At 41.6% G+C, this 26,938-nt stretch overlaps 2 protein-coding genes and 2 non-coding genes across 6 annotated transcripts; 2 read left to right on the top strand and 2 right to left on the bottom strand.

The window, feature by feature from the left end:
• Positions 1-957: 957 nt before the first annotated feature.
• On the bottom strand, positions 958-14,143 carry vac14 (vac14 homolog (S. cerevisiae)). Of its 2 annotated transcripts, XM_027019655.3 has the most exons (19): positions 13,561-14,143; positions 12,676-12,826; positions 12,235-12,402; positions 11,857-11,919; positions 11,631-11,738; positions 11,321-11,430; positions 11,090-11,211; positions 10,624-10,761; positions 10,264-10,404; positions 7,630-7,693; positions 7,056-7,200; positions 6,842-6,907; positions 6,326-6,467; positions 5,098-5,230; positions 4,309-4,483; positions 3,587-3,705; positions 3,229-3,308; positions 2,591-2,741; positions 958-2,163 (listed from the first exon to the last, which is right to left on the bottom strand). In XM_027019655.3, exons 1-19 carry the CDS (start codon positions 13,662-13,664, stop codon positions 2,004-2,006), a joined length of 2,340 nt encoding a protein of 779 aa, XP_026875456.2. In that variant the 5' UTR covers positions 13,665-14,143; the 3' UTR covers positions 958-2,003. The 2 variants fall into 2 exon arrangements, with proteins under 2 accessions (XP_026875456.2, XP_081555383.1); XM_081699257.1 differs by lacking the exons at positions 12,676-12,826; positions 13,561-14,143 and having other exon boundaries at positions 12,098-12,374.
• Positions 8,149-8,219, bottom strand: trnag-gcc (transfer RNA glycine (anticodon GCC)). Its single transcript has one exon. It is a non-coding gene; the product is annotated as a tRNA-Gly (tRNA).
• On the top strand, positions 8,797-8,867 carry trnag-gcc (transfer RNA glycine (anticodon GCC)). Its single transcript has one exon. It is a non-coding gene; the product is annotated as a tRNA-Gly (tRNA).
• A 4,092-nt stretch (positions 14,144-18,235) lies between the features above and the next one.
• Positions 18,236-26,389, top strand: mmp15a (matrix metallopeptidase 15a). Of its 2 annotated transcripts, XM_027019640.3 has the most exons (10): positions 18,236-19,072; positions 19,885-20,033; positions 20,544-20,666; positions 20,912-21,216; positions 21,445-21,606; positions 22,150-22,409; positions 22,757-22,895; positions 23,584-23,731; positions 23,971-24,086; positions 24,544-26,389. In XM_027019640.3, exons 1-10 carry the CDS (start codon positions 18,956-18,958, stop codon positions 24,990-24,992), a joined length of 1,968 nt encoding a protein of 655 aa, XP_026875441.2. In that variant the 5' UTR covers positions 18,236-18,955; the 3' UTR covers positions 24,993-26,389. The 2 variants fall into 2 exon arrangements, with proteins under 2 accessions (XP_026875441.2, XP_081555154.1); XM_081699028.1 differs by lacking the exon at positions 18,236-19,072 and having other exon boundaries at positions 19,896-20,033; positions 20,465-20,666.
• Positions 26,390-26,938: the final 549 nt, after the last annotated feature.

Here is a 26,938-nt window from a genome sequence, read left to right as displayed (position 1 = left end):
TTTGATTAGCCTTTCTTTAAACACGGCACGGATTCCGCTGTTGACCAAGACCCCTAACAGCCTTTCACCTCTTCAGGTTCAGACAAGTAAAGCTGTGTTAGTGTGATTCTGTTTCCAGCCTGCATCACACTGACTGACTGGGTGGTTACGTTTGACACTGAGACTGTCAAGGTAAAGGTATAGGGCGACAGAGAAAAAAGACATTTCAAAACACTGCTTTTAATGTCATTTTAGTGGGGGAAAAATTGGAAGTTACTGGAATATATAACATTCTTCGAAGAAATAATCATTTTTCACAGATTTAAAAAAATTACTGTGCAGGCCTTTGAAAAGAAATTTGGGAAATAGAGGAAAGCCTTTATATGGACTGATTGGGCACATTATCTGAAATATAAGATATGAGATTTTTTCCATGGGGAAAAAAAAAATCACAAAAGCCTCTTGTGCAATGGTCACATTTACCAAAGGGAAAACGTTAAAAAAAAAAAAAGAGAGAAATGTCTGTGATAAAGCATCGCAGTCCAGTACAGAGAAAACGTGTCCAAATAGAGCCCCGACGCACCAGTCAGTCACAATTTGGTGATTTCCCTGATTTAACTCGCTGGTTAATGTTGAGGGCTAGGTTTCCCGGAGCAGGGATATCACTACACTATGCTGAACCCAGTCATCCAGAACTGGACATGGCCACCTCTGGCCTAAAGTAAAGCTTAGAATGCGCTTTCTGTTGCAATTTGGATGACAGCTGGACAATAAATAATATAAATATTAAGTAATAATAGTAATAACAAAAATAAGTAATAGATAACTATGAGCAAGATCAAACTTAGGCAAAATTTCTTAACGACAAGTAGGAACTATATTTAGAATACTTTGCAGAGATTTATCACATCTTCTCCTAATGACAATAGTGCCATCTGCTGGACAAAATTGCAATGACAGAATCTCTTCCAAACCAGATAAATTTAGGCCTGTTTAATAATGTACCAAAAGAGAAATCTACTTTAAAACTTATTAGGCAAGCAAAATCTCTATATGTGGTATAATGTACCAAAAGAGAAATCTACTTTAAAACTTATTAGGCAAGCAAAATATTTATATGTGGTCCACTTTATTACATACATCTCTTTAGAACATGACTGATGACAAAAACAAGATAGATGACATAAGGCCAAGACTCATTCTTTTGTTACAGTGACCAAGTAAGACAACAGTGCATTTATCGTGCAGAGAGAAGATGAAAGAATACAGAATGATGAAAGACTAAATGAATACATCTGAGCATGCTGGTTAAAAAACAAAAAAACAAAAAATAAAGACAAGGAAAAGGAGAGAAGAAATGACAACCAAGACAGTGGTAATGTAACCAGCTCACACTAGTTTGTGCCCTCTAGTCACTGAACTTCACTAATGTGACAGGAGAAGCAACCAAATGACCTAATGCCCACTGAACAAGATTCTCATCTCATAACACACTCTTCCATATACACAGAATGCTAGTTACTGTTACATACAATGCATACATAAATGCCAAGTCACCTAAATGTGCAGACATTTGATATCTACTTATGCTGTGATATAGATGGTGTTTTAGACTAGATCCGACAGTCGCACTTTACAGCTGGGAAAGCACTTCGTATTCTGTACGAAATGGATAATGTTAAATGCTGTTGGCAGCTTCATTGACATCACTGGCTGGAAAGCATAAGACTACTGGGAGAAAGTCTTGAACAAAATGGATGTGAGTTGCTTGAGTGTGCATCTCTCTCTATACACTCCGATTTGCCAATGCATAAACATAAAGCACTTTCCAAACACTAAAAAAAAAATAAAAAAAAAATTGAGGTCCTCCATGCCGATAGTAGGATCAAAGCTTTAAAACATGAGCAAGAACACATACTGCAGATGGAGCTCCACAGCAGGTGCTAGAGGTCCAGGTCTGACTTTCCTCTGGAGCCCACGTACCACACATCCTCCAGGCCAAAGAGGGCGCCGGCTGCAGTTCTTCACAGCACCAACTTTCTGTCTGGGTGCTCAGTGTGGCCCGCCCTCTGGTGCCGCACTTTCAGATGCTTGCTCTGCACTTGCTCAAAGTGCTGCAGGAGCTCTTTGTAGTCCACCTGTGGTTGGGTGGTGCGCTTGGCACTGGCTGGGTTTGAGTCCTTCCTGAAACAGTCGGGCGATGGTTAAATTACGCAAAGGCCCGTGAAGGAATGCCATATAGGATTTTAAAAACGCAGCCAAAGGACACTGCTGCTGGGCCTTTGTCTTTTATATAACGAAACCCCATTTCCCAAAAGCACCAGGCTAATTTTCTAACAATTAGGAGACCGCAACTTCAGTGCTGTATCTAGCAATTCAAAATCCTCTCAAGGCCAGAACACTTTCAGAAAATTTAGCATCCAGGACATTTTGGAGAATAAATTGGATCTAAACTGCTGAGCCTCTGCGTTTGCCTGAACTGGGCCTGGACGTCCTGAAAGCTTCAACTGTACACAGTAGGTAGAGGCTGGTTCTACCATGTGAGACATATGGTTATACTGGTGGGCTTGTTGGGAAAAGCAGCTGTGGCGATGGTGACAGGGCAACTCACACGGTCCTCATGAGCTCGGGGTTAGGCACACAGCGTAGGCGGCGTGACAGGAGCTGGAAGGCCTGGCTCTGGGGCAGCAGCATGAGAAGGCCGTACAGAGCCTTGATCAGGTACGGGTTGTTCTCAACGTCCAGCAGCTGCAGCCGCAGGTCTACGGGCGCAGAGACGCAGAGTGCAAGACGGCGTAATGAGTAGGGGAAAAAGGAATCTTGTTCCAGCAGTTGCCCCACAGGTGCTTCTGAATTTAATCTTTAAGGCCACCATAAGCATATTTATCGCAGCAGCCTGCCAGTGCACACATTCATGATCGCGGCTCCATTAGAGTCATTTCTCAGTGTCCGTACTTATATACTTCCAAGTGCAGTTTGTGCCACTGACTAAGCGTTGGTATAATGCACTCTGAGCACACGAGTACAGAAACACTAAAACAGATTACTTCTGTGTACATGGCTGGCCAAATAATTTTGAAACTGTTACAGATTCTTAACCATTGAAGAAAGCCAAGCAACTTCTCAAACATGTTTGCGAGTAACACGTTAAGCTTCACAGAACATCCAACTAACAACAACAACAACAACAACAAAAACATTAAGTGTCTGCTTTGCCTGTTGGTGAAATAGGAATGACAACAAACTCACATGTGAAAATGGGGCTTTCAATTAACTGTACCAGTTTGTCTACTTCCATAAGGAAATCCACAGTCACCTCCAGGTCAGCACTGTTGGCCTGTAGTCAAGGATTGATATGATGCTTCAACACAATATGTTTATTTGATAAAAACTAACGTAAGAAATATGCTTAAGCATTAGCTTTAACATTATTTCGTGCATTAGTGTATTCTCCTGTCGTGAATGGTTCAGATCAGTTCTGCGATGGACATTCTCCACAAATAAGTTCCAACCACCCTGCCCCCACTCCAATTTCATTGATAATTGACCTCATGTGTAGAGAAAAGACAAAGGGCACATGGAACAAACGCACATTACTAAAGGATACAACTTCTGGATGAGGTCGTATGCATGACGGTAGTTCTGGGTGAGAAAGCAGAGGGAGACGGTGGCCACTGGGTTATGGCACCAGGAGCGGTACAAGCAGCAGAACAAAGCACAGCTCTCCTGCATGACAGAGGAAGGGTCTCATACACACTTCATACGTATTTTACATCTTCATTATCCAGTGTTGGTACTCAATGAATTAAACTTAAACTTGCCAATATTATCTGATATATTTGTGTGATATTCCCTTTCTGATTTTCATTTTCACTTCCCAATGTTTTTAACCACTTTTGAGGTAATGCTACAACAATAGTTCCCTAAATTTAGACGTTGCAGCCCAGCGCTCTTCTAATCATTTTGGCAGCCATTTATAACATAATTTTGCAAATTAAATCCAACTAAACCATTTTAGCATCTGCCAGTTCACTCTGCTCTCCAGTGATGTCCTACGACTTTCCCCCCCAAATCTGGTCCTAGAATACCCATTCCCTGCAAACTTAGTATTTTCACTGATCATAATGTAAACTCATGAAAGCGGGCATGTTTAAGTATGAGGGACTTGCTATATAGCTAACAGGTCATTTGCATTATAAGCAGGGAAAACACTAAAATGTAAAATGCAGGGGAATTCCAGGGACAGAAATGAAGAACACAGTTCCACAGACCCAGATGGGAATCAGACTGGGAATTCCGTGGCATTTTGGTGCTGTGTTTGATCCTCACAGGAGTGCGCAGGTCTTTGAGCTGGTTCCGGAGCTGGAAGAGTTCGGCCGAAGTGAGCAAAATAGTGTTGAGCGTTTGCACCATGGTGGAGGCAAACTTCAGGTCCTCCTCCTTCAACAAGATGTCTGCCATGGAATGGAAAATGTTCTCTGCATGCAGGAGAAGACACAGCTGCCTGCAAAGGGTTTGGAGAAGGAGAGGACTCTTCAGTGAGCCTGGGTTATCTCAAGCTATGCTTGCCAGTAGTGCTTATGGTGTCAGTACTGAAGCTATAAAAAGTGCAAACTTATTTGAACATCTCTAGCACCCATGACCTCAGCTAGAAAGGTTAATGACAAAAAAGACACCCCACCAAAATGAACTTAAAGGAATACCCCTTCATTATACCTCAAACAGCACATCATATTCAGCATTCAGAGCAATTTAAAATGGCTATAAGGTGTTTTGTTTTGTCAAATGTTTGGATTCAAAGATGACGAACGAATTAATCCCTATAATTATGCCCTCTAATTGTAAAACCAGCCTGTAATTGTAAAAACCAGCCAAACTAACCAGACAAAAACATAAAATATCCTTAAACCATGCTATTTTGAATGCTAAATAAAATGTTTGTTCAACTTTACCAATGGAGTATTCCTTTAATCTACAGACAAAGCTGCAGATCTAATAAGCCTGTATAAGGCAAAAAAACAGTCGATGGATTTTGTTCACTTGAGATGGCAATATAAAAGAATATTTAAACTGTCCCTTTGCAAGTGTACTTATATTTATGTGGCCACACAGTCCTACCTGATAATGAAGGCCCCCCTCGTTTCTAGAAGCTTCCTCTCCAGACTAAAACGCTTGAGAAGGTTGATCATGAACTTATAGAAGTAAGAGTTCATGCTGGGAGTAGAAGGAGAGGAGTCGACTACTTTGGAACCTGCACCACCAGAACAACACACACCAAAGAAAACGTGAAATTCACATATCAAGTCCTAGAGAATTACATTCTGACCAATGTCCTCAGTTAAATAATTTCTATATACCAGTTTTGTTCTGGTTTTTTTTTTTTTTTAAAGAAAATTGTTTACATTTCCAACTGATGTCAGTATGTGGCCAGTTCAACCCTAGCATAAGTCAAGCATGGTGTCCCTCAGGGCTCCCTACTTGGCCGACTACTCTTGAATATGTGCCCATGCCCACTCAATCAAATCATTCACAAACATGGCAGGTACTTTTACTTATATAAAACACACCTTTGTCCATTCCTTTATTCTGAAAATTGACAATGATAGCAATAAAATATCAATGTTTATATTTTATAAAAATATTTAATTAAAAAAAAAAAAACCATAGCTACTTAAGGATAAGAGTAGATAAAAGACAATAATATTCCCCTTTTAAAATCCCAGGGTTAAGAGCTTAATGAATGGAGGACTACTTTTAAAACTAAATCTAGCAAAAGAGAACTCACAAGTGTGCCATCCAAGACAGTCTTTCCAAAAAACAAACAAACAAACAAAAAACAAAACAAACAGACTAGACTAAGAGTAGAATGAAAAGTACTTGTATTTCTTAGAGGTTAGAAATGTGTGAGTTGGGCCTAATCCTATCTTTGGAGCCCAAATTAAGTCAATCATCACACCTGAATTCTTAAAGCCAATTTGCATCTCCACTCTTGAATACAGATCAGAGACCCTGAATACTGATCTATGCATGTGTCACATCTCAGTGGAATCACGGCAGCAGAGTTCTGTTTGGCATCTCCAACAAGGCGATCCTTGAAATGCAATATAATCCAACCTGTCTTTCCCTGATCTTCAGTCTCACTGAGTCAAGGACAGCACATCGCTCTGCTTTGTAATGGATTTGCTGGCAAGGATGAGGTCTTGAAACCCTTGTGTCAACAACTGAGCCGCCGACTCGCCTACACCCAACTGAGCCGCCGACTCGCCTACACCCATCTGAGCCGCCGACTCGCCTACACCCATCTGAGCCGCCGACTCGCCTACACCCACCTGAACTGATGACTCACCTAGACCCAACTGCACAACCTTGCTTCCATCTGGCACATGAAGCTCCGTTCTATCTGTACTGTCACGTGACCCAGAGTACTCTGTCTGTCCAGCAGGGGATGAAGCAATCTCTGCTAGAACCTCCAAGTCTTTCAGGATGACCTGTGGGGTTACATAGGGTTACATACTGAAATGTCTGCCTGTGCCAGTCTTTTATAGGAATATAGACAATTATATGATTTTCCACTAATTCCAAATGTAATAAATGAGCTAAAATATGCCTGATGTCTTACTTATGCTCCTTACGTTTTTACCTGGAGCTAAGAAGATAATGTTGCTTACTAGTAAGGGATGTTTATCCTCACTAGTTAGCATCCTACAAACTACATGGTGCAATGATCATGAGCCTGCCTCAAACCATGTCAAGCTGGTAAGTAATCTCAAACAGACCTGCTTAAAAAGCTTCATCAAACAGACTCTACTGTAGAGTGCCTTTACACTTGATGTTTGCAGATAAATAAAGGGCAAGCATGCACCTCATCAGACTCATCAGAAAGACTCTTCAGTAACATGGGGAACAAACTGTCAGTGTGCCGGAACATCTAGAAAAAGGACACACAAGTTATAAATGGTGATATATACATTATAAATGCATATGCTATTTAATGTGAATGTTTGAAAAATGCCACCCCACTCCTTAAACTAAGACATAATCTGAACATGTTTCAACTGCGTTCGTTGGTGACTCACCTTTCGGGGTGTTTTTATATAGAGATGGTAGAGCCACTTCAACACAGCGATGCGTGTCATCATTCCAGTGGATGCGTCACGTAAGTGTCTGTCCAGAACTTGCACAATGCCATCGAGGTCCAGTGTCACCTGAGTCCTGTCAGCTCTACAGAGACAGCAGAGGACACTTTCCAGGTATGTGCAAACAGAACTGAAAAGGCACTGAAAGGTAATTTAGATTCTACTCACCTCTTGATTTAACAATTTTGACAGAAAGGAGTCCCAATGCTATTTGCTGTTTCCACTAATTTTTACTAGTTGTACTAGTTTGCATACATGGTTGATCTTGTGCATATTAAATATCTTAATCATAGCTTTCCCAGGTGTGTTCTTTAAACAATACATAGATATTTGATATTAAAATAGCTGTGAAATCATTTATTTTATTTAAAGTGCATGCATTCATTTAATTATACATTCATCTCTAGCTGTGTGATCCAATCTTCACCGAACCCAAACTCAACCCCCCCTGACCTGCACATAAGCCCATAACCACCCATTACGGCAAGCTGACCAACTAGTCACTAGATCATACCCAGCTGGTGTGAAGAAAGAGATGTTGCTTAATCCCACCGAGTCCTGTGAAGCATTCAAGGAATCTGATAAGAGTGAGAAAGAGAGAGAATTAAGTACTATATATTCTAGAAACCAAATGTCTAAATGTTGGGTTACAGGAAAACACAACTGTTCAACAATTATGAAGGATTCTATAGACTTAAACCGTTGCCAGTTGAACTGTGTTTAAGGTCAATGAGAAGCTGGAGAAAAGCATTGTTTTTCAGTACTAAAGCTCTCAAACAAATTTGTGCACAGTGATCATAGAAACAGAATGTTTAATAAAGTACGGGCTGAAAAACTATTCTCAAATAATACCAGCAGTAGTTGTTATGATCATTAACACAAAAAAACAGAAATTCCTATTTGAATTTCATCCCTGTTTTGCTTTTAATCCAATATTGGTGTACTGTGTTGTTGTTTTTTTCTTCAAATCTGTTGTTAGGATAGCCTGCCTTTTAAAAACAGAAACTAGCTAGATAAACATGAAAAGGAAGCGTGCATTGGCCGGGAATCGAACCCGGGCCTCCCGCGTGGCAGGCGAGAATTCTACCACTGAACCACCAATGCGCTGCTGCAAACTCACTTTTGCTTAGTCCTTAGAAGGCCTTTGCTCTTTGTTTAGCTTATGTTTTTCAGAATGCCCGATGAGCAGTCTTCTTGCGGTCATCATAAGACAAGCAGGGCAGCACAGCCGTCAAAATGCCAGAAGAGTATGGTAGAACAACCCGCCCTTCTAACTGAATAAACTCCCTCATCCACGTAATAACTGTCAGCTGGATAAGACCAGTGAGAAGGAAGCGGGGTTTAGTCCTAAGGCTAATTTGCAGGAGTTTCACTTCTTGTCTCTGTTCTCGTCAAAGTTGTTTTTTTTCCATTTTCTCAAAAGACACAGTACTGCGAATTCAATTACATTCTTGTATTCTTGCTAAAAGTTGCCTGCTAACAGATAACTGGATTTTTACATACAGGAGGACACTTGTTATTTAACGCTACACGATGGTAAAGCGCTAGCTAATACTGATCAGATCGTTTGCATTTCTCGTTTCCCATCACGCACTTCTCAAAACGACCAACTCCGCTTGTGTCAGTCTCACTAATGGCCAAACGCCTTTTAACCAAGCACCAAACATTCTCTTTCAGCAACGCATTGGTGGTTCAGTGGTAGAATTCTCGCCTGCCACGCGGGAGGCCCGGGTTCGATTCCCGGCCAATGCATGCTTCCTTTTCACATTGCGTCGTTGGTTTTTTCTGGAAAGACGTTTTATAATAAACACCGACAGCATTAAATGCAGCAATATGGACTAAAACACTTCAATAATGGACAGTCATTAGGAGTAGCCCAATGGTAACATTACTATGATATCCATCCTGTCATTTAGCTGGACTAAACATTTGTTTGTCACTACATATTTTTCAGTGTTTTGTGATAAGTAGAATCAAACTCATGTGACATGCAGAGCTCCTGGAGAATACTTCGAACTGAATGTAATGGAAATGGCAGAGGCAATGGCAAAATTGGCCTTGGAATTCCTCAGAAAAGTCCACACAAAATGCTGCAAAATTATTTTCTGCAGATGTCAACAGAGAACCACACTAACCATAGAGAACCATATTAACTGAGCTGCTATTAGGTGTTAACTGTTAAACTGCTGTGGTGTGCATTTCTTTTAAAATGTAACACATGCACTGGCATTGGGGAGGGGCACACAGAGGGTGCCTCAAGCTGCCCCCCCCAGAGAAGATTGTGAATGAAAATAAACAAACATTTCAAAAGGGACTCTAGCATGTCTATTGTGGTGGGACCCAAAGATTTGGCACTAAGCCAAGGAGGATGGGTTCCCTCTTAATTCTTGGAAAATAAATTCTGCATTAGTTTAGGATAAAACAATAAATGAAATACTAATAGTTCTTGATAGTCTGTACTGCAACACTTCCTGTCTTTTTGTCTTAATTGTTCATTTCGTTTCAAAATCACTACCGATTTTTTCCTTTTATATATCTTTGTTATAATTGGTGAATGTTTATGTATACTGTATAATTTAATTGTTTTATGTAAATCACAATTACCTTTGTGTATATGAGATGTGGTATACAAACAGACTTGTGAGAAATTAATCTAATTTTTACAATTACACATAATTCAACAGCATACACAATATTTTTAACTTGGCCAAATCCTGCTGCAAGTATTTTTTAACTGGATCAAAGGTGAGCTTCCCCAAAACAGTCTATAAATCTTTTATGAAAAATGAACCTAATGATAGATGTGAGAAAAGAATAAGTGAGTTCTGCAAGTGTTTCCGAAAAGCCTCTATAACTCTAATTTTAATTTAGGAGTTTAAAGTACTTTTTTGTTGAGTTCACCTTTTGGGGTATCAGGAAAGCTGCTATTAGGTCACTAATTAAAGAAAATTCTTAATAAAATTCACAAAAGATTTGGGGAATGCACCAGAGGTGTGTTGGATTACAGTAGAACTCTATAGGTAAAATTATCTACATTTTCAGAATAAATAGGAGTTCTATCTGCATATGGAACCATTAGTCAGAAGTAATATTTCAGTCAATAATTACATAAAAAGATGTGCTAGTGAATGCATCAAGACAAACTCACCATTAAGATCGCCTTCCTTCTTATTAGCTGTGTCTTTACTAGGAAGCGAGGTTGTGGACTGTGGCTCTTCATCTTCATCATCCTCCAGTGTCACAAGCTTCATTAGACTGTAGTTGCAGGCACCTGCTGCCTCTTTGGTGTCTGTGTACTGTGGGTTACGTACAATTTAACATTTTGTTCATTTACTCACTGAAGTTACATTGATTAGTTACAAGGTGATCACTGTCATTCATAAGGTCAATTGTCAAAACTGTATTTCATTAAGTTCTTATGGCAGATGTATTAAACTTGAGCTTGAAAGTCCATACATAATATATACTGAAGTTATATTCTAATTGTTTCAACAGGAATAAAGGATACGCTTCTTGCGGTCATCATAAGACAAGCAGGGCAGCACAGCCGTCAAAATGCCAGAGGAGTATGGCAGAACCACCCGCCCTGCTAACTGAATAAACTCCCTCATCCACGTCATGGCTGTCAGCTGGATAAGATCATTAGCTGAGGGACAAGTGAGGGACACAGAGAAAGAATATCATTAGTGTTTGTTTTTTTATGCTACGCTATTACAATCAAAAGTATGCGCAGGTTCAAAGGATATTCGGCACCATCTAAATATCTGTTTCTGTTAGACCTCAGAAACAGTGGTGTGGTGGGAAACGGAAACTTCTGGAAAACAATGTTTACTTTTAATTTCAGAGATTAACAAGCAAGTGACAGGACAGCACCTTTTTAAAACTAAATATGCTAAACATTGAGGTGTCCAATTTAATGCTGTTACTCAATATCCCATTCACAACTAAGAGAAGAATAAGAGATGCTCACTTACTGAGTTTGGACTCATCAGATACTTGGCAGTGTATGACCAGGATGTTTGCCATTTCAGCAAACTTCACACTGGAAGGAGTCTTTTTTATTTCTTTGAGGAATTCCCCCAAAACAACCTCACACCTAAACAAAATAACAGGATACCACCTTTCTGTTTAAATATCTCTCTTGAAAATAGGCACAATAAAAACAAAGGAAGGGAGGAGAAAAACAATAATAAGCAAGTCCTGACATTCGCCTGATCTCCTTGCTATTGTCGCCCAGTATCTGAAAGAGGCCATCCAGGATTTCGGGCAGGTAGTCCAGGAGGTTGATGTCTGGTACTGATTCCAGCACCAAGATCTGATGCAGGTGAAAATGAAGCAGAGAAGCACAGGAAAATATGTAAAAGAAATGCCTCTGAACCAAAAGTTACATGAGTTCCAATTTTAAAGAACAAACTATATCAAAAACAGTATCATGGAACCAGTACAGAGCTGCAACAGCATAAAGGTGCAGTGCTGAGGAGTGTATGTTCTCAGCAGGGGACCTGCTTAGCTCACCCAGGAGATGATAAATTGGCGAGCATACTGATTGTTGGAGTATATCCTCTCTCGTAACAGCGGAACAAAAGCCACCAAGTCAAACTTGCTACTTTCTGTTACAATGTCCTGCAGAGGCAGTTAAGAGGAGTTAATTAAAAAGAAGCTGTAACATTACCGGAAACAAAATGAGAAGGCATACTGACATTTAAAGCCAAGTCAAATGTTAACTTCCCCTCACGCTTACCTTTAGTAGGCGATCAAGGAGCTCAGATCCACTCTTTACATTGGGGTCAGGATCCGCTGCGAGCTGGGTAACAAATGATGGGTTCACTGTGACTTACTGTGACTCACTCATACAACATTCAGTGTTTTATTTACATACATACACATATATATACACATACATATATATACACATACATATATATATATATATATATATATATATATAATAAATGTTTATGTCCAAAATAAACTAGTTGTACCCTCAGCATGATGATACAAAATTAATCTGTGAAACAGTCAAGGCCATGGGCATTCAGGATTCAGCTCATAGCTGCCTCTCTCGAATTCTGTGAGATCTCTGGTAGTTTGGAGACCAGCGTCGTCACCACAGATGTACCTTACTAAGGCCATCGAAAAGTACGTTGAAGTGAGGAAGCACAGCTCCTCGAGCCACTTTCACAATGTTGTAGAGAGCCTCGCAGGCGTAGTATCGCAGACGACTGTCGGAGTCATTGAAACACGTGAGCACGGGCTCGATCAGCTCCTTCAGGTACAATCCAGAATCCTACAGGACACACGAGAGACACTCAACTCCAGTACATCAACACATGCCAAGATATTATTTGTGACGTCTTAAATAATGTTTAAACCTCAGCTAATTAAATGTTTGTAATGCAGGCTATATTTCTTACAATAGATGTGACCTAATAAATATATGCTCAGTTTGAATGTTCCGAAATATGTGACTGATGTTACATGTGTGACTGCGTAAGTCCTAAGTGTGCGGCATTCCCTGGGTAGAGCAGTGCTCTGTGGTCCTGCAGGTCAATGTGCGTACCTTGCCCAGAGCGATGGAACAGGCAGCCAGGCCGATCAGGCCTCCTTTGCGGCTGTGGGGATGCTGAGAAAGGGCGAATTCAGATGCCAGGATCTGGATGACATGTCTAATCTGACTCGAGTTGTTCTGGGCCACAAACTCTCTTACAAGTCTACAGAGGAAGGCAAAGGGTCACAAGCAAAAAGATCAAGGCTGTACCACCAAAAAATAGAAAAAGAATGAAAAAGCACACAGCAAAGCAATAAGAAAATAATGAGTAGTTTTTAATCTTAAAGATAAAAGGTTCACAGTTTTCGGCTTCTCAAACCTACTTTGTTCTCCTTCGACCATTTTAGCTAAATAGCACAACCTGTACAGCCATACTATGAGTTTCTCAAATTTAAAGGTTTGCTGTATTAAACTTTGTGAAGACATACAACATACATTATGAAAACTAATGTTTTTATAAAGCCTGGGTAGAGAAATAACGACCAAGGTCTTAGAAGCTTTCCCATTTTCCTTACACCATGGGATTTGTTTTGAAGCACACTTGTGAAACTCCATGACGGCCAGACTGAAGAGGCCACGGACCTTCGCCATTATTACTACGGTAAACTCTACACGTACTTTCCTTGTGTGATATTAGGCTAAAAATAATGAAAATAAATTAATACAAGAACAGCATCAGAAGGCTTTTTTGACAAGTAGGATCGTACAGGAGATCATGTTAAAAACAAAGGTCTAGGTGACATTTGATCACGACGAGCCAACAACACGTGTGACGTCAGGGGATTAGACAATCATTCATACAAATTATACCTATAATGCTGGTTACAGTAAAACACGGGTGGTATATAGGGCAGAGGCGTCTTAGCTACTAAAATGGATGCAGATTTTGGAACTCACTTCTCAATCTCTAGAGCTGCGACTTTCCTTTTCTCATACAGCTTGTCGTTGAGCGCCCTCACAATATTTGGAGTCAAAGGAGAAAAATCTTTTTCTGTATTCATTTTTTAGTATAATCAGCTGTGGACAAAGTCTACAAATAGGCCGTCTTAGGCTTCGAAAACGTGTTTCAGAGAAATGTAGCTTTAAAGTATTAGCTTAAGCTTTCCTCATAAAATAATACTTCATAGAAATGTGTCGAGCTGTTATTCCAAACGGTTTCGCAGGAGACCAAGTGAAATCTGCGATGCAGTTGACATCTGTGTTTCTAGCCGAAGGTGACAAACACAGATCAGATGCACAGCAAACACATTCAGAAACACTGCGGTCTCAGCTTCGGGAAAGGTTACAGCTGAGCAACTGAAAAGATGTGTACAGGTTATGAGCATTTGTCACTTCAACAGCGCCTCTGAAACACAGTTATACAACACGTTGCAGCCAATAAAACTAAGGAGAAAAAACAGCCGTAATCGATGGCATGGCAATCCAAACCGCTTCTCAGTATGCGGTAGAGACAGTCGTCGCCATATCTCCCGGCTCACATGATCATTAGTAACACCGTCACAGACTAATTTGTCGAACTCCGAGCGAAGGATTTGTTTTAACACGCCAAAAACTGCAGGTCACGTGGCAAGTGCTTTGGATTGGTTTCTCTGAAGCTGCTACAAGTCCTGACCAGATTAATATGACTATTTATTCCGTTTTTTAGGGAGATACTGAAAATGTCGGTAATAGCCATGTTTACACAATAAACCAAATAATCAATAGGCCTTTCATAATCAAATGATTTTGAAATACCTATATCAAGGTTTACGATTGCCAAGTGGTCTAAATATTTTGTAATATATAAATAAATAAATGAGCTTTATGGGGCCATAGCTACTACCGATGCGCTAGCAATTTTCTCTCTCTCTCTCTCTCTCTCTCTCTCTCTCTCTCTCTCTCTCTCTCTCGCACACACACACACACACACACACACGTGTGTGTGTGTGTGTGTGTGTGTGTGTGTGTGTGTGTGTGTATATATATATATATATATATATATATATATATATATATATATATATATATATATATATATATATATATATATATCACTTGGACCTTCAGCATATATGATCTTATATATATATATATATATATATATATATATATATATATATATATATGTGTGTGTGTGTGTGTGTGTGTGTGTGTGTGTGTGTATACAAGCAGGTGAAGCAACACGTTGTGAACTTGTTTCTTTACTAATACAAAGGTTTGTACATTGCCAGTTCTATAATGTATCATCTACTACAGTGTCAAAACTGCCTCGTGGCCCTGAGAATGAACAGACATAAAAGAATACACTGCTTCTGATACAGGCTACATCCGTAAGTGCAGCCCTAGAATAAAAACTTGGTTACTACCTATCTGGTTTTCACACGGACAGTCTGGTTTCAGACTGTATGTCCAGGTGTGTGGTTGTGACTTCCATTTGTCCATTTTTTTTAAATGTTCTCCCTTTAAAAAAAAAAGAAAGAAAAAAAAAAAGAAAAAAAAGGGGGGGGGGGTAGTCAATCAATCATATTGGTCAGTTTGTTTGTCACTCCTCACTTGTCCCACCCACTGTCAATTTTAGGCCAATCAAAAGTCAGTAGGCAAAGTCAAAAACAAAGTGCAGGTGGAAGGCACTTTTGTGGTGAGTCAAATGGAATAGTGGTGTCTGGATTATGCTTGTTGAAAAGGTGGCAACCCTACTAGAGGCTGTCATCACATCTGTGATAGAGATACCTCACAAGGGGAAAAAAAAAAGATCACCCTACCTCCCACTGACCATGTCCCATCACTATCTGAATCCCAGCAGATGTTGGGAAACTTTAGTGTACAGTTAAGCCCTGAAAGTTTGAAGGTCTTGACAGCATAACTAGCAGGGTGGTCGGGGAGGTGCTGAAGAGCTCGCAGATGTCCTAACAGACAACATCTTCAAAATCTCCCTGAGTCAGATAGTAATTCCTGAGTGCTTCAAAATGAGCAGCATCATGGCCCTGCCAAAGAAACTATCAGCCTGTATTGCACTTGCCAATCATCACAAAGTGCATGAAACACCTCCCATGACATTGGACCCATTTTAGTTCAACTATCGCCCCAGCTGGAAACTGTATCCTCTGCTATTAATATGTCATTGACCCTCTTGGATAAACCATATGTGAGTGCTGTTATAAACTTCAGTTCAGCATTTAACACAGTCATTCCTCGGCAACTTTAAGAAATGTCCAAGCTCCTGGCTGGATCCTGGGCTGACTGTGGGGCCACTATCTGTCTGGCTCTGCAGCACCACCCCAGAGAACACAGCCGTCCCACAGGGCTGTGTGCTCAGTCGATTCTCTTCACATTGCTGACTTATGACTCAAATCACATCAAGTTTGCAGATGAGACTATAGTAGTAGATCTCAGCAGTGACACTGCTAGATCGGTATACATGGAGAAGGCGGAACTTGTCAACTGGTGCAGAGACAACAAGCTGTCTCCTAATGATGCTAAAACTAAAGAGAAAATTGTTGCGTGAAGGAGAACATGAATGTGCATTCTCCAATCAATGGCACAACTCTGGAAGGAGTCATAAGCTCCAAGGTACTTGTTTTGTGTACAACACAGAGAATCTCACTTGGACCTTCAGCACCCTCTATCTACCTAAGAATGATCTTGTGGACAGTTATGCCCTTAAAGGCAATGCTTTTCATTCCACTGACACTACTGGGAATGTTCACCAGCCAGTCTATTTTGACAAGCAGTGCATAGTTTTCACAATTTACAACTTTCTCTGATGACACATAACTAAACCACCAAAGCATATAATGATGTGTTGTCCTCACTGTCCTCCTTGCTTAATGTTGTGTGTTTATTGTATGTAGAGTATTTCCTGTTTTTCCTCATTTATGTACTTATACAGTCCTTTGTACTGTGCTGTTGTACCATTGCACATGGGTCAGAAGAACTGATATTTTGGTGCTGTGTATATTAGCTATATAAATTAATGACAAACCTTACTTAATGTAAATGTAGTATCATTGCCAGTAAAGATTTTAGGCAAATATCCCTCTTACATGTCAGCTTAATTTCAGTTAAAAGGTAAAAAGGTATTGACTTTTCTTCTCTTTTTTTTCTCCCCAATGTTTTGGCAGCAATTCTTGTATTCCCAGCCTCGTCCTCTGGAATGAGAGTCCAGAGCCCATTATTCCATTATTCCAGAGCTGAACTCTCCTGCAGGAGCCAGCTAGTCAGTCCTTCTCTCCTCCAAGAGGGGAGCAGTTTATGTCTAGTGCAGAAGGACTTACACAATTATTTGCATTCACATCCAGTTTAATTTCTTCTCATACAAAACATCTTGTTTATACTGATTTTAAACATGCAATTGTTAGAACTGTTCAATATTTAGGTTGTAACAGCTCAACTGCTTTAAGTTGCAGCATAATGGTTTGATTGCCTGAGATAAATTGTGGTGGTTTACAGTAAGAAATTAATCTGACTGCTTTCTGTCTATAACATAAATAACTGCAAGTCCCTGTCAAAAGAGAACCATGATAGCCGACAGTGGCAATGTTACAGCGAACATCGTAATCCATTTTTTCATAAACTCCCACCATCAGAAACATCAACACACACTGCATCTGCACTCCAGATCACAGGCAGCCTCGTATTACTGTAACCTAATCAATCACCTAACCAAAACTTACTCTTGCTTTAACTTTGTATCCTGTTTTGAGGAATGTAATTCCACTACCATGAGTGCTATGAACAGCCACAACATCATCTATATATCGCACAACCAGAATGGAGGTACTGGAAAGTGCAACGGTAAATAAGTAGGGACGGGCTATCTGTGTAAACTGGTGTCTGTATACCAGCCATTACAAGTCCATCAATACACCATCTCATGTTTGACTTATCTGAATTTTAATTTGCTTGTAATGTTCCTCTATGTATTCATTTTTGCATTGGGCATCAGTTATGTACAACAGAGATTTTTATGCTCCTAAATTTCAAAGGGATTGCTTATCTCGATTTCAAGGTTAACCTAACATGAATAGAATGGATGTAGTTGAAGCATATTTCAGAATTTAAAATATTCTATATCACAATGGGGTTTTTTTTTCTCGCATGGCCCAGCGAAAAATCAAATTTCTAAATCTGATTTTCTGTAGTGATTGATAAGATTAGATACTGAGCCATTGTTGAGGTTTTCATTAAACCAGAGAAAATCCTAAAGTTATTTTGCTAACCTTTTGCTAATATTCCTGCCTCAGGAATGACGGTGTCATTGTTTCGTTTGTGTTTCCTGTCGATATGGTGTTATCATAGTCTAAATAGATAGATCATAGATCTGGTGCTTCATGTATCCAGCACTCTTTCTTCCCACTGATTTCCAAGGCTGGGAACACGCGTCTGGTACTCCACATGCCACTAGAACGCCTGTAATAAAATCTATTTTTTTCCCGTATTTAAAAAGTATTGGCTCGGGCAACCTACTAAATATGAACAATAGATGGCAGTGATGACCAATAATTGTTGTGATATTTTATTGGGCTTGTATCTTTCCCATTTTGTACAGCAATGGAATGTTCGCTAGTTTTTTTTGTTGTTGTTTCTTTTTTTTCTTCTTTTTTTTTTGTCTTTGTGCATTGTGACCAAAAACAGTTGAATATTTTTTAAAGCCTGTAATATTTGGGACGCTCTCCGTATCTACGATCACTGCCGGGCTGGTCGAGGCTGTAGATTCTTAATGTATACAAATCGGGCATCATTCAGTCATTCGGCAACTGGTTGAGGAATACGATACTTTCCCCCCGGAAAGTTGCAGCCGTTAGATAGCTAGCCTGTGTGCAGATTTGGAGCACAAGACATGGCGACAATCCACAAGTAGCCTATTCCGGCTCGTTTATTGCAAAACATGCAATGTAATAACCTAGCTGCAATGTATTAATAGTTGTTTCGGAACGGCTGTTATTTTTCCGCTCGTACATTAGGTTACAGTCGAGCGGGCGAATTACAAGAGGAAATTAGCATTTTGTTGCAAATGCAGGAATGTTGGGACTTAAATTCTCTTGAATTCGTGCAGATTACATTTGCGGACACGCCAAGACGTTTGTAAGGTCCTCTGCGTAACCGGGGGGAATTAATAAGCCATCTATTAAATTAAGTTTATTTTCCTTTGTTGAATTGATAACCAATCGTTTTAAGGACTTTGGTGAAGTTACTAGCACACACGTCTACACCGAGGAAGAGAAATTGCAAACTGCATCTACCTACATCTCGAACCAGATTTGGCGGCGTTATCAGACTGAAACTATCGGCACTGCTCATGTGTTAGAGAGAGATGTCACGCCAAGAGAATCTGTTTAAACGGTTGTTAAAACCTGTCGCCTTATCTTTCGTTGTGGTGTTGGCAAACGCTGTCGGAACAGCCACACAGGACGACGAGTTCAACGGAGAGGTAGTTTACACGCTTCCTAACATTTTTATGTGGAAAAAAAAACAACCTGAAACTGTGCATATACAGAGTTCTAAGACAGATCAGTGTTAATACGTAAAAATACTGGTTCTCCAACACACCTATGGGTGGCTAAATGAGTCGGACCCTAGCTCTCTTTTGTTCATGCATTTCTCATCTTGGGGAAATTTTAAAAAGAAGGCAGACTTTTCAAATAATACTTTTGCACGTCCAGTACCTAGAGCATATGCTGAACCACTAGTCAGTTATTAAATTGTCTATCTTTAGTAATTCATTTGGTCGTTTTTGAACTTTGTGGTGATTATAGTTTTGCAGTAGAGCTGGTGGACATCCTGATGTGCGTTCAGTGTGTTTTCTGGCCTCTGAGAGCTCCCTTGGTTTATGTATACGTCTTCAGAAAGTTTCCATCCACCCTAGGAAAGGTTGGGGGTCACTGTGTGTAGCCTGCCGACAGACTGACCTGTACATCTGCCTTTACGTACAGTTCTGCTGTTTTGATCCACATATGCACTGTTTATTGGTTAACTTGGTTTAATTTCCTTTTCTCCACATGATTAATGTCAGGCCAGTAGTGCAGTAGTGGCTGTGTTTATTTACTGTGTTTATTTACTTTGTTTACAATATGTTATTTCAGAGGGCAGCAAAGCCTCATAGTTTAAGAATTCACCAAGTGCATTATTGTGCCCTTCTAATGTAGCAGAGTAACTTTACTGTCTCTTCGTCTCTCACTTGCTCTCTCCTTTCATCGCCTCTTTCCGCTGTTATTTCCTTCATCTCATCGTTTTCTACCAAAGGTATGGCTGAGGACGTATGGCTACTTGTCCCAGGCCAGCAGGCAGATGTCCACGATGCAGTCAGCCCAGATTCTATCCAGTGCCACAAAAGACATGCAGCGCTTCTATGGCCTGGAGGTCACTGGCCTGTTAGACACAGCCACTCTGAAGTATGGCCTCAATTTTAACGTCAGCAGTTGGAACTCTGGTTAAATGTATGGAGTGCTGCCAGTTCCTCTGCTGATTTCAGAGAGGAAGTGGTGTTTCTTTAGTTAATAGTCATGTAAACAGGCTTGGTCCTCACCGTACTCCATTAACACCTACACACAAACAATTATGCGTATGGGAAAGGGCCAGATTATTAAGATGAGGGTAATATAAACAAATACTAGGGACTGGTGTTTTTTAGACTTATCGTGATCATACAGTTGTTTTTCTTTGGGTTTTTTCTCAGTTAACTGTTCTTACCAATTATTTGAATATTTTTCTGTTAAAAATAGTGGGATCTACTTCTGGATATGCACATTAATTATCTAATAGCAATCCATTTTCTTATTTAGACCAGTTTCAAATGTAGACTGTATTCTGATTTAATATGTAGTTTCCACAAAGCAGAATCCCCAGAGATCATATTGTGGTGGCTGTCAGCACTCCCTGAGTGGATGGTCTGATGCTTTCAGAGCTATGAAACGTCCACGCTGTGGGGTTCCCGATCGCTTCGAGGAATCAAATGAAGGAAACGTCAGGCGGAAGCGCTTTGCTCTAACAGGCCATAAGTGGGATCAAGACAAATTGACCTTCAGGTGCGTGACAGAGAAGTAAAGATTCTGGGTAAATGAAACTGGATTCATATTAAAGTAATACTTCCCCTAAAAATTAGATAAAGTTGGTAGGGGTCAGCACAGCAGGTTATGAGTTTATTCTAGTTTTTATTTACTGTTGGCCAGGCTGAGGTTTTTGGGTAAAGCATTCCTTTAATTTGGAGACTAGCTGTATCTCTAGTTGGGTTTTGCTTTGGGAACTGAAATGTATTTCCTCTGGTTGTCAGCATTCAGAATCATTCCCCCAGAGTGGGCCAGGAGCAGTCTAAAGATGCCATCCGGAAGGCCTTCCAGGTGTGGGACAAGGTGACTCCTCTGCGATTTGAGGAGGTCCTTTACCATGACATTAAAAATGGCAGCGAGGGGCCGGATATTATGCTGCTGTTTGCCTCTGGTTACCATGGAGACATGTCTCTCTTTGATGGCGAGGGGGGGTCACTAGCTCATGCATTTTTCCCTGGTCCTGGGATGGGAGGTGACACACACTTTGATTTGGACGAACCCTGGACACTCAATCAGCAGGAAGGAACAGGTACCACCAGATCAGTCTTTCCAGATCAAACTCAAAGGCTAGTCTTCAACTCAAAGACAATCTTCCCCTTTGTGTAGTAAAACCCAGCTTCTAATATTTTTTTGTGCCTTTATTTGGGTTTTCAGTTGTATCTAATTTTCTGTGTCTGTTGTTGCCCTCAGTAAAGTGACCAATTAGAAATTCTCATATTGTTTTGGCCTGTCTCTCGCCCTCGGCCTGGTTCTGCAGGCGTTGACCTGTTCTTGGTTGCGGTTCACGAGCTTGGTCACACGCTGGGCCTGGAGCACTCCAGCAACCCCTCTGCCATCATGGCACCCTTCTACCAGTGGATGGACACAGAGAACTTCTCACTCGGCGAGGATGACATCAGCGGCGTCCAGGAGATATATGGTGATCAAGCACTTGCATACAGGCTGTTGTGTTTGAGAACCATTTCCTTCGCAGTAAGCATGAATACTCAGCAGTGGTATTGGACTACAGTCCTTCAGGGCCTGTGAATGTGTGTGTATATGTGTGTACTGTAACACCTGATCCAACTCATTAGTGAGAAGGCTCAACATGAATGCTTTGTTTTTATTACCAAGAAATTCCACTCGTAAAGCTTTAAACTGATATAAAATGGTTTGGAATCTTTTCAGTTCCATGACGTTCTACCTGTTTATGTCATTAGTTGCACAATGTGTAGCTCAGTGAACAAAGTTTTGCTCAGTTGGTGAACGATGAACTTTGATTTCCTCATCCTGGTTAGGGCATAGTAGTGCAGATCTATTTTCTTCATTGTGGTTGATCGGTATCCTCTGCTGCATTGCTGAGTGAATGAGCTTTTCTGGGAACCTACCAGAGCTGCAGATAGATGGAAGGGGTGGGGTGTCACATTTCTTTGAGAGTGCAAGTGTATTGTTAGCTGAACAATGTGTTGCCATGTGTTTGTAGGCCCTCCTGAGACAGCAACCACTCCACCATTGCCCACAACAACGACCTCAGACAGGACCACCACCGGATCGGAGCCCACATCCTCTGTGGCCCCAGCGAGGACCACCAGAGTTCCTGTAAGACCCACCCAGCCATGGGTTCCCCCAGCCACTCGGCAGCCCCCCAGGCCCACAGGCCGCTCAGGCCAGGATGCCCCAGACATCTGCGAGGGGGACTTTGACACTGTTACTATGCTGAGGGGGGAGATGTTCATCTTCAAGGTGATTTGTTGGCTCCACAGAGTGCACAGCCCTAATTAAGCCCTGTTATTAGAATGAAGCTTATCATGTGACGCAGAATCCATGAGGTCATAAGCTGTTTATAAGTTATTGGTCTTAGTTATTGCACAATTATTGCACAATGTTTAAAGAGAAAGTCTGATTACATTGGAATAGAGCAACTTGTTCTTAGAATATTGTTTTGCATTCCTTAAAGAGATGGAAAAACATCTCGTGTGTGTGTGTGTGTGTGTGTGTGTGTGTGTGTATGTGTGTGTGAAGCAGAGAGAGAGAGATATGAGTCTGTGGTATGGAAAGTCTTTTCATCAAAATCCATCTTTGTGTCTCAGGGTCGCTGGTTCTGGAGGGTGAGGCGGAACCGAGTTCTAGATAATTACCCAATGCCCATATCTTTCTTCTGGCTTGGACTTCCTGAGGACATAGATGCTGCCTATGAACGGCATGATGGGAAATTTGTGTTCTTCAAAGGTCAGCAGTGTTTTTAAAAAGGCATTTTTCAAGAAAACCTACCTGCCCAATATGCCGTCTATGGTATCCTGTCCTATTAAGCTATCTATGGTATCCTATTAACGAAATACAGTAGCTTCTATTTGTGCCTGACAAAAGCTAGCGGTCTGAGGCTCCTCTACTTGTTGGACCATTGCTCTACAACAACTTAACCGGAGACATGGCACAGAGTTGTAAATATTTCCCAGTAATCAGTCTTTTTCGAAACATCTGTTTCTCCTGCTCTGACACAAACTCTTCAAGCCAAATTGCGTCACTGGTAAGGCACTCGGGTCGATGGGGGAGGGGACCTTGGCCCGAGCGCTGAGCCTGGCCTGCGTTGTGTCAGTTTCCCTTCGCACGCTCTCACTGGCCAGCTGAGAGATGAAGAGGGGTCCCGTTTTTTTCAGCGGTGGTCTAGCAGCACACACTCGGCCCTCACGGGGGCTTCTGTAGCCCTGGCCATGTTTGTCGGGGACCATTTGTGCATTGCTTGCAGTGGCTTTAGTAGAAACTGGGCTTTCACTCTGCACACACAATACAGTCTCTGTTCTCCCATAATAGGAGAAGAGTAAAGATCGTCATGGCGACTCACCCCTCCCTCCAACCTTTTTTTTTTTTCCTCTCTAATCCCACTCTGCCCGGTGTGTCCACCCTCCCCCACATGCAGGCAGCAAGTACTGGCTGTTCAGGGAAGCTGATGTGCTTCCGGGCTATCCTCAGGAGCTGTCGCGGTACGGTCAGGGCATGCCTGACCGAGTGGACACAGCCGTGTGGTGGGAGCCATCTGGCTATACATACTTCTTCAGAGGAGACAGGTAAGAGTCCCGTGGCTGTTTTAAAAACACTACACTGAATGAGTGCAACAACTTTGCTAGTGTAGAATACGTTTTAAAATTTAAATTATTTATTCTATTATCAAAATGTATAAATTTTTCCCCAATAGCACTTTTCCATGTTTTGTGGACCTGAAAGCAAAAACATCTAAAGGGGGAGGAGGTGTCAGGGTTTTCATGTTGTATGGTGTAACCCCCATTTTGTTTCTTCTCTCCTGCAGATACTGGCGCTTCAGTGAGGAGGAGCGGGCGGTGGATAATGACTACCCAAGACCCATCAGTGTGTGGGGCTCCATCCCTGGATCCCCAAAGGGGGCCTTCCTCAGTGATGACGGAGGTGAGTCAGTGGCTTGGGAACTGGTGCCCGGGAAAATGCCCATCACAAAAGGAGAGTTGTGTTGATTCAGAGCAGTGAGTAGGAAAATGTAACTTCACTGCAGAGAAAGTAAGGATTGTGATGAGGTCCAGATCCCTAAAGCTTTGGTTCCTGCTTCAGTATTCATTTCACACGCTTGGGCATGGTTGCCTTTGTTAAATCCTTTTAAAGCAACAGATGTGGCGCTTTGGATCAAGAGCAGTATGTTTTGGTTCCTAGGAGAATATCGCAGTGGCCAAACATTTCCCTTTATTTCTTTCTTCTGTACCTTCATAAGAAAGCAGGAGGGAAAATTCTCTTGATGGAGTGGAACTCCCAACGACCTGATGATCTGTGTTGCCTTGACTTCCATCTATTATTTAACTGTATTGCTGTCAAGTTGTATCATTAAAATATGACCCATCTGTCTTCTCCATAGTTTATACGTACTTCTATAAAGGCACAACGTACTGGCGGTTTGACAACAAGCGGATGAAAATTGATCCGGGATACCCAAGGTCCATCCTGAATGATTTCATGGGCTGTCGGGTTCACTATAGTGCAGACCCAGGTACGGATAAAAAGCCAGAACTCGACAGGCCAGAGAACAGGGGCCATGACCAAGACACCAACGACTACAACGATAACGACATCAATGATGTCACCACCGATGACGACAACCCTGAGGGAGAAGATAAGGAGGTGAATGTGGTGTTGCGGGAGAAGGAAGCTGACAACCATGTCATGACCCTCATCCTGGTGACGGTTCCGCTGGTTCTGGTGCTGTGCATTCTGGGAGTGATCTACATCATCCTGACCACGTTGCAGAAGAAAGAGACTCCCAAAGTTCTGGTTCACTGTAGACGCTCCCTCCAGGAGTGGGTGTGATGTGCATGCACAAACACACACACACACACACACACACACACACACACACACACACCCACGTGCGTGCACACACACTCACCCTTTGTCTCTTTTCTGCACACAGCTCATGACGAGACACCCTCCTGCCCTTTTCATGATTATGGTGCTCTACCCACTCAAGACTGTTCTGAACAGATAATTTGCACTTTCATGTCTTTTTAATGGTTTTATCATTTGTCTAGTGGTTCCTTTATATTGTGGTTCTTCTGTGTGTGTGTGCGTGCGTGTGTGCGTGCGTGTGTGTGAGTGTGATATGCATGTGTGTAAATGTCTGGGTCTTGTATGTGTTTAATAAGCAGACTTTGTCCTTCCCTAATGAGCCCAAGCTTTAAAGCTGTGAGAGAGTCGGATGTGCTCAGAAGTGTCCAAATCATCAAAGTTCTCACTTCCTATAGTTTCTGCAAGATGCGAAGGTCAGCCTGCATGTGTATGGACATCCGAGAAAGGACCGGGATAAAGTGTGGCTTGAATTGAATTGCACATGCTTAGAAGGTTTACTGTCCATGTCTGTGGGTCTACGTCTGGCTTACATTACACCATTGTTGCTGAGTTGAGGTTTTAGAGAGGGAGAGTGGAAGAGAGAGGGAGGGAGGGAGGGAGATTGGGGGGGGGGGGGCTTCTTCAGCCAGCATTTCCTTCGTTTGAGTTCCATTAAGTTTGCCAAAAAGGTTTTAGGCTTTGGCAGGGCCGTGGTCAGAAGCAGGGGCGGGGCCCTACTGTCACTGTGACCTATATTACGATGCCCTGGATGTCCTTAATCTTGCCCTCCTGAGGGAGTAACCCCAAAAAAAGCATGTCTGCCTTCCTGTGGGACTTGGTTGTTTTCTCTGCCATGTTTTATCTGCAGGCTCCCCTACCCCACCTTCCTGGCCTTCGCTCGGAGGGACGCTAGCGCCTCCGTCAGTAGAGCTGCCGCTGCAGCGCTTGGGGCCTGTCACCGTGGCCCCGTCTTTTCCGTGGAACTGTTCTCAGTGATCCAGTGTCCAGGCATCATGCTACTCTCCCAAATACAGAATCTGGATGATATCAGAAGATCAAAAAAATTAATTAAAAAATACATTTTTTTCTAAATTTCTGCCAGTGCCTTGAACTGCAGCCTTAAATATTTTGAACCTGATCTGTTTTGTATGTTCTTTGTGTTTCGAATGTGCGATTCCCCGCCCCCCCCCTTTCTTCAGTTCTTTTGATTAAGTAAAAGAAAAAGCTTTTTATGATTTACATTTGCATTGTTTTGTATTAACAATTGAGTGAATCATGCAGGACATGTATCGCTTTTTTATCACAGGTAGCTTATTATAGGATGATATGTAGCTTGCTCATAATAAAAACAGGTTGTGCAAAAAAAGAAACAAAAAATGACTCATTTTTATGTGCAGCTTCTCTTGTGTTTATATGAAGTGTGCCTGTGTAAGAGATCGAGTGAGAAGAACCGGAGGGAAGTGGGAAAGTATTTTTGGTGAAAGTAACCGCTTCACTTCAGTGATGTGTGCTGGAGCACCTCTTCATGGCTTCTCTCCTCATTACCTTTTTCCTTTGTTATGCAGCATCCGACCACAGAAATATCTCTGGCTTTTTATAGTTTTCTGTCATTTAGAAAAAGTTAATTTTCCGTAAAAGACACCTTTCCTGCTGTGACAGATTGAGATGATGGAGGGAGGAATCCTGCCTGGATGCAGAGACCCTCACTCTCTGTTTGTTTGCCTGGATGCAGAGACCCTCGCTCTCTGTTTGTTTGCCTGGATGCAGAGACCCTCACTCTCTGTTTGTTTGCCTGGATGCAGAGACCCTCACTCTGTTTGCCTGGATGCAGAGACCCTCGCTCTCTGTTTGTTTGCCTGGATGCAGAGACCTTCACTTTGTAGATTTGATGTGGAAAGGCTATTTATGCCTCCTTAAAAGCTTTGCTT

The sequence above is a fragment of the Electrophorus electricus genome, chromosome 16 (assembly GCF_041902795.1).
Source record: "Electrophorus electricus isolate QZ-2024a chromosome 16, ASM4190279v1, whole genome shotgun sequence".
NCBI lineage: Eukaryota > Metazoa > Chordata > Actinopteri > Gymnotiformes > Gymnotidae > Electrophorus > Electrophorus electricus.
Note: the sequence above shows the minus strand (reverse complement) of the source record. Positions and strands in the feature narration are given on the sequence as shown.